The sequence below is a fragment of the Vigna unguiculata genome, chromosome 4, assembly GCF_037176805.1.
Source record: "Vigna unguiculata cultivar grain cowpea cultivar isolate G323 ecotype 2 chromosome 4, ASM3717680v1, whole genome shotgun sequence".
Classification (NCBI taxonomy): Eukaryota; Viridiplantae; Streptophyta; class Magnoliopsida; order Fabales; family Fabaceae; genus Vigna; species Vigna unguiculata.
The window spans coordinates 11526760-11540948 of record NC_140795.1 but is presented as its reverse complement, the minus strand read 5'-3'; the positions used below and the strand labels follow the sequence as shown (position 1 = coordinate 11540948).

The 14189-nt window shown below is 30.3% G+C and overlaps 2 protein-coding genes and 1 long non-coding RNA gene across 10 annotated transcripts; all 3 read left to right on the top strand.

Annotated features, from left to right (window-relative positions):
- The first annotated feature begins 1535 nt into the window (after positions 1-1535).
- On the top strand, positions 1536-3783 carry LOC114180977 (uncharacterized). Its single transcript, XR_003603712.2, has 3 exons — positions 1536-1931; positions 2015-2097; positions 3494-3783. It is a non-coding gene; the product is annotated as an uncharacterized LOC114180977 (long non-coding RNA).
- Positions 3784-6555: 2772 nt separating this feature from the next.
- Positions 6556-7740, top strand: LOC114180972 (flavonol synthase/flavanone 3-hydroxylase-like). Its single transcript, XM_028067273.1, has 3 exons — positions 6556-7010; positions 7107-7434; positions 7508-7740. The coding sequence occupies exons 1-3, from the start codon at positions 6556-6558 to the stop codon at positions 7718-7720; spliced, it is 996 nt and encodes a 331-aa protein (XP_027923074.1). The 3' UTR covers positions 7721-7740.
- Positions 7741-10022: 2282 nt separating this feature from the next.
- On the top strand, positions 10023-13022 carry LOC114182157 (putative transcription factor At1g61730). Of its 8 annotated transcripts, XR_003604039.2 has the most exons (4): positions 10023-11344; positions 11896-12061; positions 12234-12278; positions 12703-13022. XR_003604039.2 is itself a non-coding variant. In XM_028068944.2 (2 exons), exon 1 carries the CDS (start codon positions 10118-10120, stop codon positions 11327-11329), a length of 1212 nt encoding a protein of 403 aa, XP_027924745.1. In that variant the 5' UTR covers positions 10023-10117; the 3' UTR covers positions 11330-11344; positions 12703-13022. The 8 variants fall into 8 exon arrangements, 3 of the variants coding, with proteins under 3 accessions (XP_027924745.1, XP_027924743.1, XP_027924742.1); XR_003604040.2 differs by lacking the exon at positions 12234-12278 and having other exon boundaries at positions 11944-12061; XR_003604038.2 differs by lacking the exon at positions 12234-12278.
- The last annotated feature ends 1167 nt before the right edge of the window (positions 13023-14189 follow it).

Below are 14189 nucleotides of genomic sequence, written 5' to 3'. Positions count from 1 at the left end.
ACAATTAAGAAAACTTTAATTCTGAAGTCTAGGGAAAAGATTTAAAAAAGATAAGAGTGCTTTTGTAATTGCCTTTTAATTAATTTTCTTATAGAAGAATTAAATGTAGTCTAAGAGTTGCAAGTGAATCAATATAATTTTTTTTTCTTTTCTATTAGAGAATCTATCGATTTCTAAGAACATTCTTGTGGTTATAATGAACTTTCTTTTCTAGATTCAACTTATTACTGCAGTGATATCAAAATTAACCTGATCAATTAAAACAATCTTGGGATAAATATTTTAACAGGATAAGAGACATGATCCATAACAAGATTCATGGAGTTTGAAAATCATGTGCCTATGTTTTAATGCTTAATATGACTACTAGAAGCAGAGGATGCTTGATTTCTTGTGTCACATAGATCTATTGGATGTGGTAGAGAAAGACAACCATATTCTACTAGATGAAAATTGTTCAAACTATTGTGTGTTTGATGAATCTATCATCTCTCTTGAAGGATTTGAAGATTGAATTTGTTCATGAAGACTAAAATACGTTTAGGTTATGTTCGTTGATTAGGATTTGTTGTAAGTTTTTCTTTCATGTTTTGATTTTATAATTATAAATGTTTTCAAAATGTATTAGAGTTTGTCTTTCATGTTTTGATTAAAAGATGTTTTAATATGTTAAAATTTTCTTATAGAGTATAGAATGACTGAAAAAGGCCTTTTGACCGATTAGAATCACTTTTAACCATGAACAGCGATGAGCTTTTCGTTTTATTTTGTTAAAACGATTTTTGAATAAATTAAAATTTCTTAAGCGCTATAAAGACTTTGAATTCTTTTGTTTTAATTTGTTAAAATAGCGAACTAATAAATAAATATTACATGTGAAATTAATATATTAAAATTCAATTTAAATCCATTAAAAATAGTTTAATATTTGATTTACTCTTTCATTTCAAAATCAATTTTACATGAAATAAAAACACGAGTTTTTGAAATCGTTTTTTATTATTGAGAGAGATGGTTCAAATTGAGCTTAAAACTTGAAGTTTTCTCTTTGGAAAAATATGGGATCAATATCATGTTTAGAACTTCTTCATTGTGCTTATCTTGTTTCAAGTGATTTTGTTTTCATTTTCTGTATTTATTTGAGTTCTTAACTTGTCTTTAGATAGGATTTCTAAATTTAGTGTAGTAAGAGAGTCTTATTAGGTATGAAAACCAATCTTGTAGGGTCCAACATCTTTTTCTCTTTCTTTAGCGTTCAGTTCTTGATATTATTATGTATATTAATTAAAGTTGAATCCCACAATTAACTGGTTTAATAAAATTATCATTTTGAATTGTATGAAAATTTGAGATAGTTCAATTTAAGTCCCTCTTTTGAACTCAAGCCTTTAGATGTTTTTATAAAATCAACATATTTTTTCTTGATTATTCAGTCTATTGATCTTCCTCTTTTTTTGTCACTATATATTGTCATGGTTTCTTCCTTTTTTTTTTTCTGATTGTGATAGGTGGTGTACCTACACTTTCATGTTCAATTCAGTAAGATGTGGTGAGAGGTTAATAAAAAAGTAAAATAGAAGTTTAATATTATTTTTATTTCAATATTTATAGCAATGATTCAATATTTTTCTATTTACTTTTTACTTATTCTGCTATTTAAAAAGATTCAATAATTATTTTTGTTATATTACGTTAACCTTATTGTAAGACCCATTAAAATTTGTCTTACATTCTAATGCCCTAAAGTAAAGGGCTACCCCTTGTAATTGAGCCTAGTGCTGGCCCAAGTGTTATAACCGAACCCCAAGTCTTCCCTAATTCACTTTGCTGCTCATACTCAGAAAATCCTAAGAGCCATAGCCGTCTCCCGCTCGGTTAGGGTTTGGTGCTACTATGGTCAAGCGAGCTCGAACCAGTGTCTCTCTCCTCACGTAAGTATTCCCTCCACAGTGTTTGTAACTCTTGCTACTGTTACTCTGTGTAGCTCATGCCTCTACTGCCATTCTTTTTCCAGTTCGTTAAGTCACCCCAAAGCTAGCATCGGAGCTATGATGCTAATCCAGTTTGGTCTAGGAGTCTTCTGCCAAACCCTTCCAGGTAAGGGAACCCTCCTAAATGTCTGAGATGTTTGTGGTTGTTTGGTGTTGGTCTTGCGATTGATTTGCGTGTTGAGTATTGTCATGTATGTATAAAATAGTTGGATCACTGTTTGGTATGTCATATTGTCTGCTGCAGGAGAAAATAGTGGCGATAACTGTTAAACTCACCCAAGCGGGCATGTCTCGCCTAGGCAAAATTAACAGGGGTTCGCCTAAGTATTTTTCCATGAATGGTCGCCCAGGCGACCCACTGTACTTTTTGAGCGAGCGAATGTCTCGCTTAGGCGAGGAGGGTCTCGCCAGCGAGAACGCGTGCAAGGTCCCTATACTGGAAGTCGAGCTCTCGCCTAGGCAAAGGGAGCTCGCTTGAGCGAGGGTTCTCCTTGCCTGGGCGAGACTCTTCTGCCTGAGCGAGATGTTGGGCGAGAAGGTGGTTGGCCTTGATGTTTTCCTTGATTTCAAAAGTGGACAACATGCTTGTATGAGTATTACCTTTAATATTATGAACTGAATGGCCTTTATGAATGAGGTGGGGTATGAGTTGTGATTTGTGAGTTTTAACATGATGTGAGCATGATAATTGTATGAGATGATTCATGAAATTGAAATGATGAGTGTGGTATGAGTTCGACATGAGACATGAAAGGGTTGGTATCAATGTGGCATGGTAATGATATGAGACGGAGCTCCATATTCTGGGTTTGAGAATAATGAGTTGGCATGGTTTGGTTGGGAATACGAAAGAGGTGAATTATGAGAAACTATATGAGATGTATATGTATATATTTGTGTGTATGCATGCTGAATCTGTTTGATTGATTAAGAAAGTTTGGTCCAAGTCAGTGCGTAATTCCTTGGGATCTCTAGGTGAGATTCCCAGGGTCATGCTTTAGTGGTCGGGACGTAATTCCATGGCCCCTATTAGTGGGTGTCCATGGTGGTGCCCCATCTGTATAACTAGGTAAGGATTCAAGGTAAGGTTGCATCCTGACACTCTAAGGAGTCAGTTAGTCTCACCTAGAGCGGATTGACTCCTGTGGTGAGAGTAGCAGAAGGTCCGAAATTCATTAAGGGCTAACCTTGTGGTGAGGGAAAATTGATTCATTATAACACTTGTAACACATAGCTCGGGGGTGAGCAGAGGTATCCACCACAAGTGCAAGCATCCGCTGAATCCGACCAAGTTATATGTATCCGGATGAGTCGAGTCGAGTCGTAGTGTATTGCTTGGAAGGTCGTAACATGCTTGTGTGATGTATGTATAGTGGACTGTGAATATGTATCTGACTTCATTGATGAAATGATTTTGGCTCTAGCTTACCCTTTGCTTGTTTGATTGTCTCGTGTGTGGTTCTTCTCTTTTGCGATGATCATCAAATTATTGATGTGAGCAGAAGCGAGAGGTTCTCGCGGTCAACAGGGGAATGGTGACTCCGCTGTGTAGCCCGCCTTGGCTGGATCCTGATCCATGATCTTTCTTTTAGGGCCACGGCCCATGTAGCATCTATCATTTACATTTCAGTTTGATTTCTGTAGAATATTTTATATCTGTTTCCTTTAGCACCGTTACGCATTTTGGTTGGTTGTATGAAGTTACTTTTAAACTCCGGAACTGCACCAAGATATTATTCTAGTGTGACGCTTCTTTTAATTACACTATTAATTAAATGGGGTGTTACACTTATTCTTTTCACTTTGTTTTTAAATCGGACAATAAACACGAAAAAAAATGGATGATTACATTAGCAATTTTCAGTTTATCATCTTCTGAACAATGTTGTTGACTCTCATTCAACGAAGAAAATCATATTGAAAATTTTTTAAAAAATATATAAGAACCAAATCGAGTTAATAAATTTTTTAAATAATGATTAATTTTAATGATTAAAAATATCTTTAAAGACCAATTTTATAATTAGAAACCAACTTTTTTTAATAACTAAAACTTTGATAATTAATATAAGTTATCAATTTAGAGTCAATTATAACTTTTTGAAATTATTATAGTTGCCAAAAAAATTTAATTTATAAATTGATATCTAAATTATTGATTATAATTATTAATTAGTTTTTATCATTAAAATTTATCATTATTCAATTAAGTATTTTATTATAATGATTGTATCAAATATAATAATTCATTGAATAATTAATGTGTAAAAGGAGTGAGTAATTATATTACCATACGTCAACTCATCGTCTTTTAAATGATGACAAGGAAGAAACTATATTGAATCTTATAAAAAATATATTAAATCATACAAAGTAAAAAATAAAAAATAAATAGAGAAAAAATATTAATATATTGTAAATTTAAAATAATTTCTTCATAAATTTATTCAAAGATTTATTTGTATTTATATATAGAGTATATCTTTTGTCCATGATCATTATTCTTATTTTACTCTTTACAATAAATTATTTATTTATTTTTTATTAAAAAAAACAAATATTTTTACATTTATACTTGTATGTAAGAAAAATTCTCTCTTTTGTACCCACAATTATTATTCCTATGTTGCCCATTACAATCAATTATTTATTAATTTTTTTTAAATAACATATTTTTAGATATTTTCTATAAAATTGTTTTAACAGTTATTTTTATGGTTTAATTATACTCTTGGTCTCCATTTACGAAACAAAATATCGATTTGATCCCTCTATTTTTTCTTATCTCAATTTGGTCCTCCTTTCTGATAGGGGTATAGTACCATTGTTAAAGGGGGTGTTACGTGTCAATTCCTGAATTTTTTGAATTTTTTATTTTTGATATTTAAAAAAAATTGTCATGTTTCACACTAACATCGTGTATTTTAATTTTTGTCTCAATTTGGTCCCAATTTTTGTAAAAATGAAACAATTTTGTCCTTCTCCAAATTAAAACCAACTTTAATTTCTATATAAATATATTTCTATCCAAAATTGATATTTCAAGTAAATATTTTTAACAAAATTAAGTTTATTTAAATTTATATTTTACATTGAATGTTATTTAAAATGTTTTAAAGTTGTTAATAGAAAATAATGTTAATAGAAAAAAATTCATAAATTATATTGATATTTTATTACATCATACATTAATATTGTTTTTTTATTTGAATTTATATTTCAAATAATTGTATATTTTTAAAATGTGTAAAGTTCAATAATTTCTATCTAAATGTTTGAGTTGGTGTAAAAATAACAATTATAAAAATTTTAAAAATAATTTTAACTAGTTTATGTAACAATAAAAAACAAGTAAATTTAAAATTTGAAAAAAACTTTAAGCAAAGTTGAATGTGAAACACAAATTTAAATAAACTTAGATATGTTAAAAATATATAATAAAAATATCAATTTGAATAAAAATATTTGTATAACATTTATATACAAATTAATTTTTATTTCAATTTGGAGAGGGACGGAATTGCATAATTTTTACAAAAATTGGAATTAAATTGAGACAAATTAAAATACAGGGACCAAATTGAGAATAAAGAAATGACATTTGGCATGATAGTGACACATGATATTGCTATTGTCATATCACTTTGTCACTGCCACGTGGCACGTATAAAAAATAAATTCAAAAAATTCAGAAACTGACACGTACTCCTTTAATGTTGTTACTGTACCACTAACGGAAATGACGACTTGATTGTATCAAAATTTCCAAGATATGGACCAAATTGAGATAAAAAAATAGATGGACCAAATTAATATTTTGTTATGAAAATGAGAACCAAAAGCATAATTAAACCTATCTTTTTTTATTCATCAACAATTGTTTACTCTTATTTTATCCATTCATTTCATTTTGTTCTTAATAAATATAAATTTACTAATAATATTATAATATCATACATATTAAAAAAAAAATACCGTACACATACGTAACAGAATATGTATTTACACTAATAAATATAATTTGAATTCGAAGAGTCTTATAGTTGTATATTTGATAACTTTAAAAACTAAGACTAAAACGTAAATAATAAACAACTGCCTCATTAAATATTGACAGTTTCTTGTCAAAATCCTCCAAAATTTACTCATAGAAGTAACTGACTGTTAAAAATAAACCGATTATTCTTAAACATACTCAAGCATAAGTTAACTTTTATCATTTAACTTCCATAGTAGAAACCATACTTACTTCTATAAAGATCATTACATACATAGTACGTATATAGGGAAAAAAAAAATCAAATCATCATAGTGGAAAGTGAATACAATATGGTTGTTAGATTTTGTTGAATGCTTAATAAGACCATACCAAGTTAGAATGATTCTTAGGTTTTGTTGATTGCTAGGTACAACAAATCAATAAATTTTTACATTCACTTTTCATAAAAGTTAATTTTTTTTAAAGATCACGTTATTTCTAAAGATGGGTTGTTAAGTAATTGGTGGAGTGTAAAAAAAAATCATTTTTTTTTTCTGTGTGAATGTTGAAGAAAGTTGTTTCTTAATGGAAGTGAAAAGAATACAAAGTTTGGCTTTGAAGCAGCTGAAGGAGGTTCCACCAGAGTTCATCCGTTCACCCAATGAAAGGCCAGAGAACACGAAAGCCATAGAAGGTGTAACTGTGCCACTAATCTCACTATCTCACCCACACAATCTTTTAGTGAAGGAAATATCTGAAGCTGCTTCTGAATGGGGATTTTTTCAAATAACTCATCACAATATATCACAAACATTGATCCAAAGTTTGAGAGAGGTTGGTGAAGAGTTTTTTGGCCTCCCTCAAGAAGAGAAAGAAGGTTATGCAAATGACCCTTCCAATGGTAAGTTTGATGGCTATGGCACAAAAATGACCAAAAACCTTGAAGAAAAGATGGAGTGGCTTGATTATTTTTTTCATCTCATCTCTCCTCCTTCTAAGCTCAACTATCACATGTGGCCTAAACACCCTTCTTCCTACAGGTGTGTCTATCATCCAAACATATTGAAAGTGATTAAAATTCTACATTGACAAATTACAGCATGTAATTACTTTATAAGGAATTATGTGTGTGATAGGGAAGTGACAGAAAATTACAGCAAGGAGATGTTAAGGGTAACAGAGAAGGTTCTGGAGGTTCTATCAGAAGGGTTAGGGTTGGAGAAGAAGAGTTTGAAGTCTCAGTTAGGAGGTGAATTGATAGAACTTGAAATGAAGATAAATATGTATCCACCATGTCCACAACCAGATTTGGCTTTGGGTGTTGAGCCTCACACCGACATGAGTGCCCTTACCCTACTTCTCCCTAATGAAGTTCCAGGTCTGCAAGTTTGGAAGGACAATAACTGGGTTGCAGTCAATTACTTGCAAGATGCACTCATGGTTCTTGTTGGTGATCAACTAGAGGTAATGTTTATGAAAATTTGGATTCTATTCATGATTTTGGTTTTGATTTTGTGTTGTTTTACTTTGGTGATAGGTGTTAAGTAACGGAAAATATAAGAGTGTTGTGCATAGAAGCGTGGTGAATAAGGAACGAATGCGCATGTCATGGGCAGTGTTTGTTGTGCCTCCACATGAGGCAGTGATAGGACCCATTTCTTCTCTCATAAATCATCACAATCCACCAAAGTTTTCCACAAAAACCTTTGCTGAATATCGCTATCGTAAGTTCAATAAGCTTCCCCAGTAATAAGAGACCACCATGTATGGAGAAGGACTTATCAATCCAATTTTAGGAATGAAGCAGTAAGAGACCCGTGCATACGTGTTTTTTTCATTTTATATTTTATAATTTTTAAAACTGATTTTATTTTGTTATATATAAATCAATGATTTGAATATTATTATTACTGGTTTAATTATATATAATAATTAATTTATTATTTAAATATATTATTGATTTAATTAATTATAACAATTTGTAATAATAGTTTTTAATAATAATATTAATAATAATATTATTATATTAAAATTAAATACATATGTACGGATCGTTGTTAAAGTATAAGATGTAGATATATTATGTAATATGATCTCGTATAAATTAAATACAACATAAAATTGATGTTAAATTTTTTGAATAGAAACACATTTAGATATAAACACTTCTATGTTATATTAAAATGAAATGCATATACACAAATAATTATTTAAGTAAAATGTAAGTATATGGTGTTATATGTAAGTAAAATGTGTATTAATAGACTCGTATAACTTGCACATGGACAAACTTGTACAATGTATATTGTTAAGCTTGTCTTATCAGTATATCAACGTATTTGTCCATGTTTTGTTGTTAATTTTTCTAATTAGTATATGGACAAACTCATCTAATGAGTATTCCTAAACTTATCTAATGAATGTGTGGAATGGTTTGTCTAATGTTTTTGGCTATATTTGTTTAGTGATTGTATGAATAGATTCATATAATGTATATATTAAATTTGTCTAATCAGTGCATCGACAAACTCATTTAATATTTTTTGTTATACTCGTTTAATCAGTGTGTATTCCTTAGATCGTCTAATCAATGTATGAAATGATTTGATTTATCTAATACTTTTTTATACTCATTTAATTAATGATTGGACAAACTTGTTGATCGTGTATTGTTAGAGTTGTCTAATGATTTTTGTTATATTCGTTTAACTAATGTATGGATAGACTCGTCTAATGTGTATAATGTTAGACTCGTCTAATGTTTTTTTGTTGTATTTGTTAGTAGTATATTTCAAAATAATTAATTTGTTAGTTTTAATTTTTGTATTGATCTTACTAAAGTTGTAAGCTTTATATTTTGAAGTTGAAAATGATAAAAGTAAATTTAAAAAAAATATTTATTTACTTATTTTAAAATTAAAATGACTTATAACCCAACATTTAACATAATAAATATGGATAGTTAAGTGAATTTTTTAGTATCTTCTTTTTCTTATATTATAATAGATAATAATGAATAATAGATAATAAATTATAATAGATAATAAATTATAATAGATAATAGATAGTAAATAATAGATAATATATTTTATGAAAATAATTTTAGTATGTTTATGTATATTATGTATCATATGTTTTGTTTTGTTTTAGTTTCGTAAAAGAAATCTTTAACTTTAATTATACAATAAGTTTAATAAAAAAGTGTTATACTTATAAATTAAAACCAATATTTGGACACTTGTCAACAAAAAATATAGACAATAAAATAAATTCAAAAATGTTAATTATGTATTTATTTTAGATTTAAATGACTCAAAAATTAATATTTGAAACAATTGACACAAAAATAAAAAAAGTAAACTTCTTGTGAATACTAAAATAAATTTTAAAAATTAACTATTTAATTATTTTAAAGTTAAAATAACTTAAAAACTAATATTTGAAACATTTGTTAATCAAATAAATATGAGTAATTAAATAAATTCTAACTATTTATTTATTTATTTTAAAATTTTCTAGTATCTTTTCTTTTTATATTATAATAGATAATAAGTAATTTAAAAATTTATTTAAAAATTAAAATAACTTAAAAAAATCAATTGATATTTATCAACAAAATAAATATGAATTATTAATTAAAATTTTTAATATTTTTTTATATTATAATAGATAATAGATTATTGATATATAATTTCACAAAAATTATGTAATTTAATTTTTTTTTCTTTTTAGTTTGATTTTTCTTAATGCAGACATCAAATTGAAATTGTAAAAATTTATCAAATATTTATTAAAAGAAAAAAATAATATTAATGTACAATTATTTTAAAAAATATATATTATTTTTATTTTTATTTCAAAAATTTAAAATACTTTTAATTGTCCCTTTCAAAGGTAATTACATACTAAAATTAATTAATTTTTCCTATGACAATTCAATACTTGTCCTGAGTGTTTACTCTTTTTCTTTTATTATATAAAAAGAACTAATTACCGTTAGTAATAATTTTATATATGTGTATATATATGTTTTTTGTGTTGGTTCTCTTGTTTCCCTGTGTCACAACAAGTTCAATTTCCTGTGTGAGAGTTCTCTCTCACTACTGTCACTACTCCCCGCTAACCCTAAATTCCCAAATTTTCGACCATGGCAAAGAAGCCGAAGCAGCGCCCTCCACCCGTGGAAAATCCTCCAACTGCTTCCTCCTCCGAATCCGAGGAAGATGATGACCGAAGGCATTCTTCTCAACCGCATGCAGCACCACCACCAACACCAGCACCAGCAGCACAGGTTTCTTCCTCTGAAGAGGAAGACGATTCTTCCGAAGAAGAAGACCAAGACGAGAAGCAACGTTCCACTCTCCCTGCTTCTGCAAACGCTCCCTCCATTCCTCACCCCAAATCCTCCTCTTCTGAATCCGAATCCGAATCCGACACTGACTCCCAACCTGCTCAGGTCAAACCCAAATCCAAGCCCAAGCCCGCGGACCAGCCCCAGCCCCAGCCCAAGGTCCAAGCCCAGCGTTCCTCCACGCCGGTGAAGCCGGGATCCAAGCGCCCCGCCGACGTAACAGAGCCGAAACGCGCGAAAAAGAAAGCAACCGAGGCTCCTTCTCCCTCCTTTGCTAACGAGGGGACGGAGGAGGACGGGAAGAAGGCCGGCGGGCAAGCGAAGGTGTTGTTCCAGAGGATCTGGAGCGAAGAAGACGAGCTCGGCATTCTTAAGGGCATACTTGAGTTCATCTCAAAGACTGGGCAAGAGCCTTACAGGTATGCCGACGCTTTCCACAACTTCATTAAGAAGTCACTCCACGTTGAGGTTTCCAGCCATCAGCTGAAGGAGAAGATTCGACGGATGAAGAAGAGGTTCCTCACTCATGCGGCCAGAGAGAAGAATGGGAAGGAGCCTCGGTTGTTCAAACCTCACCACAAGACCTTGTTTGAATTCTCCAAGAAGATTTGGGGTGAATGGCCCAACGGGCTGGTGGAAAAGTCCAAGCCTCTTGCCAAATACGTTACCAAGACTCCAAAGAAGGAATCTGCCACCACGGGTGTGGCAAAACCCAACGCCAAAGCGCCGTCACAGCCATCACCGTCGCTGCTGGCTTTGCCGGCGCCGGAAAATAGTGATAGTGGTGACGTGAGTTTGCTCTACAGCAATATTTCTTGTTTTAAAGAGCTGGATGAGGATGAGATGAAGAGAGGACTTACTTTGATTGGAGAATCCAAGAGGAAGGACTTGGAGAGAAGGTGGAAAGTGCTGCAATATTCTGAGATGGAACTTCTTGCGAATCGCTCTCTACTGATTGGGGAACAGATTAAGTTGGTATCTGAAGCCCTACAGTCATCCAACAATTAGGATTCATTGTGTTAGGTACGTTTATTGGTCCTTTTGGTACTCTATGTATCATACCTTTTGTGGATTATTGATATTTTGGTTCTGTGGTATAGTCTCTTTTGCTAAGTGTTCTGAAAACTTTCTTCATAGTCCATTGCGTCTTCTCTCTAACTCCAAACTACACACATTTACCGTTTTTATCGCTGGGTCTGTTTGTTTGTGCTTAAATACAAAAAAAAGAGAAAGCGGGAAATTGCTTTTGTTTTTTGAAAACAAGTTTAGCCCAATATGTAAAAAATTGCTGATAAGTGATTATGCTATTAAAGAATATTTCTTTATATAAAGTTTGAACAAATAGACCAAACTACCTTGCACGAAATGCAGTACTGATCTGATTTAGTAAGTTTGTGGTCCTGATTAATTGTGCATGGAGGGTTTTGTTATAATCTTTGATCTTGCTGTCTGAGGCCATTTCATGCACCTGTTATCGTAGGCTCTTTTAATTCTAGCAAAGCAACAAGTAATAACTTTTGTTAACTCTGTGATGGAGAATATGTGGTGCCAGTGCTGACATTATTTTCAATTAGGCAAAACTGTAGCTGTTAAATGTTTGGGTTTGCAATTTGGGATGGCAGGAACATTCATTGTCATTCAGGCTTGGATGGGGATCATGGAATGAAGTGTTTTGTGTTGACTGTCTAACGCAATGTCATACAAATTTGCCTTTGCTCCTTTGGTACTTGTCTTTCAAAGGTGCATTTTATTTTGTGATACTTCTAAAATTGCTAATGCATATATGCTCTTTACAAAGTGTAGTTTTCTGCTCATGATCTCTTGGACAGATCATATTAACCTCCTTGATATTTGTTTAAATGTCACTAACGAGCCTCTTTATTTTTCTTAACCTCCCCTCAATACTATATAGCTACTAGTTGAAGAAGAAAAAGGGAAGAATCAAACTTCTCTTCAGGTTATTTGTTTTTTTTTTATCTCTTTTTTACAACTTCTCTTGCAATCATTCAGAAAGATGTTAGTTAGTTAGGAAAGTTCATCACTCCTCCCCCAAGGCATTGATGCTCCAAACAAGGTAGATGATTCCAGAATCCAACGTTCTGACTGTTGAAATTCACTTATTTTTTTCTCTGATGGAAGCAAATCAAGCTTTAGTACACCTCTATTGTCATTATTTCCAGTTCACAACATTTGGTTTAATGAGTCTTTTCGAGACATTATTCTCCGTTTTAGGTTTGCTGAAAGCATCTTTTCATAGCTACGAGCCTTAACAGCAACAACTTGGTTTTTGAACATTTTTAACCCTAGTGTTGATCATAAAGTAGTATAATTTAATGATTCGTTTTGGATGAATTTGAATTGACTATCATCTGAACTTGCAGATATTTTGAAAGCAAGTGAAGGTGGTAAATGAAGTTATTGCCGTTTTGGAACAAACATCACTATTTATCCTTGCTTTATTATTATTTTTTTTTTTTTGCGTGTAGCTCTGTAAAACATTGTTTTCTTTTTGTGACTCCTTCCCTTTGTAAAGAGGTTCAATAGTGTTCTGTCTTTTGGAAATGAACTAAGTGGTATGCCCAAAGCAAGATCAATGCAAGGTCAATGTCAAGTTTTTCTATATTATAAAATCATTCAAGGTGTCCTTGTAACTAATATACTGAGTGCCTTCCTTTACGAAAATTTTCTCTTTAGATTTTAACTGTTTTTCTAAATTTCGTGCTTTGTTTTCTATTGTTGCCCTCTTACCCTTCAGCTACTATATGTAGGCAAAAAAAAAATCATAATATGGGTTAAGAAATAAATTGGATTGAAACTAAATTTAAATCTGTATTTTCTAAAAAAGGGTTAGATTGAGTTTTTATAGATTCTAATTAAATAATTGGATAAGAATCGAAATATATTTTTCTATAAGAAAATAGTCAATTTTTATGAAATTGACTTGCTGTTGATTTTAAAATTAGGTATATCTTTTAAAATTTATTTGTAAATTAAAAATAATTGGAAATTAGGATAATAAATATGTTTACTAGAGGTGAAATTTGATTCAATGTAGTAATAGATACCCTCAGATAAATAAATGTAACTTATTCAAATATATATTAATTAAGAATATAAAAAATATTGTAATGTCATCTTTTTTAAAGATAAAATTATAAATATCAATAAAAGTATAATAAAAGTATGCATATAAACTACCGTTATCATATTATATTTCTTTGAGTTAAGGCGGGAATAAGAAAAGGATAAAATATGTTAGAGTTTTACTTCATGTTTTTATTTTCCAAATCTTAATAAGTGTATAATATTTCTTTTCCTAGAAGGAACATACACAAAAGATGTTAGGGGCAAACCTTAATTATTGTGCTGTCTAGAAAAAAAAAAAAATATATATATATATATATATATATATATATATATATATATTAATTTTAAGAGTGTATTTGGATTGAAAGATAAATTTAAAGGAATGTAAATGAGTAAATTTAAAAGTAAAAAGATATGATGTGAGGTTTTGGGGATCATAGGAGAGATAAAGAGAAATGAAAAAAAATATATAAAAAATTTTAAAAAAATTGATTGATGTGTATTTTATTTAATATACTACTATCGTTAATTATAAAACTTAATAGAATTAATTTATTATTATTATTATTATTATATTATATACATACTTTCCCATAAGGAAAGCTAAAAAAAAAAATATCACATCCCATTCTGCTTTGTTTTTCGGACTTCAAATTTAAATCAGTGCTCCCCCTATTTTTCGTATTTGAACCAAACAAGGACTAAGTTCACATATGTAAATTTATGTAAAAATGATATTTTTAATTTTACTTTTATTTAATTCTATATTTTAAGAGTCTAC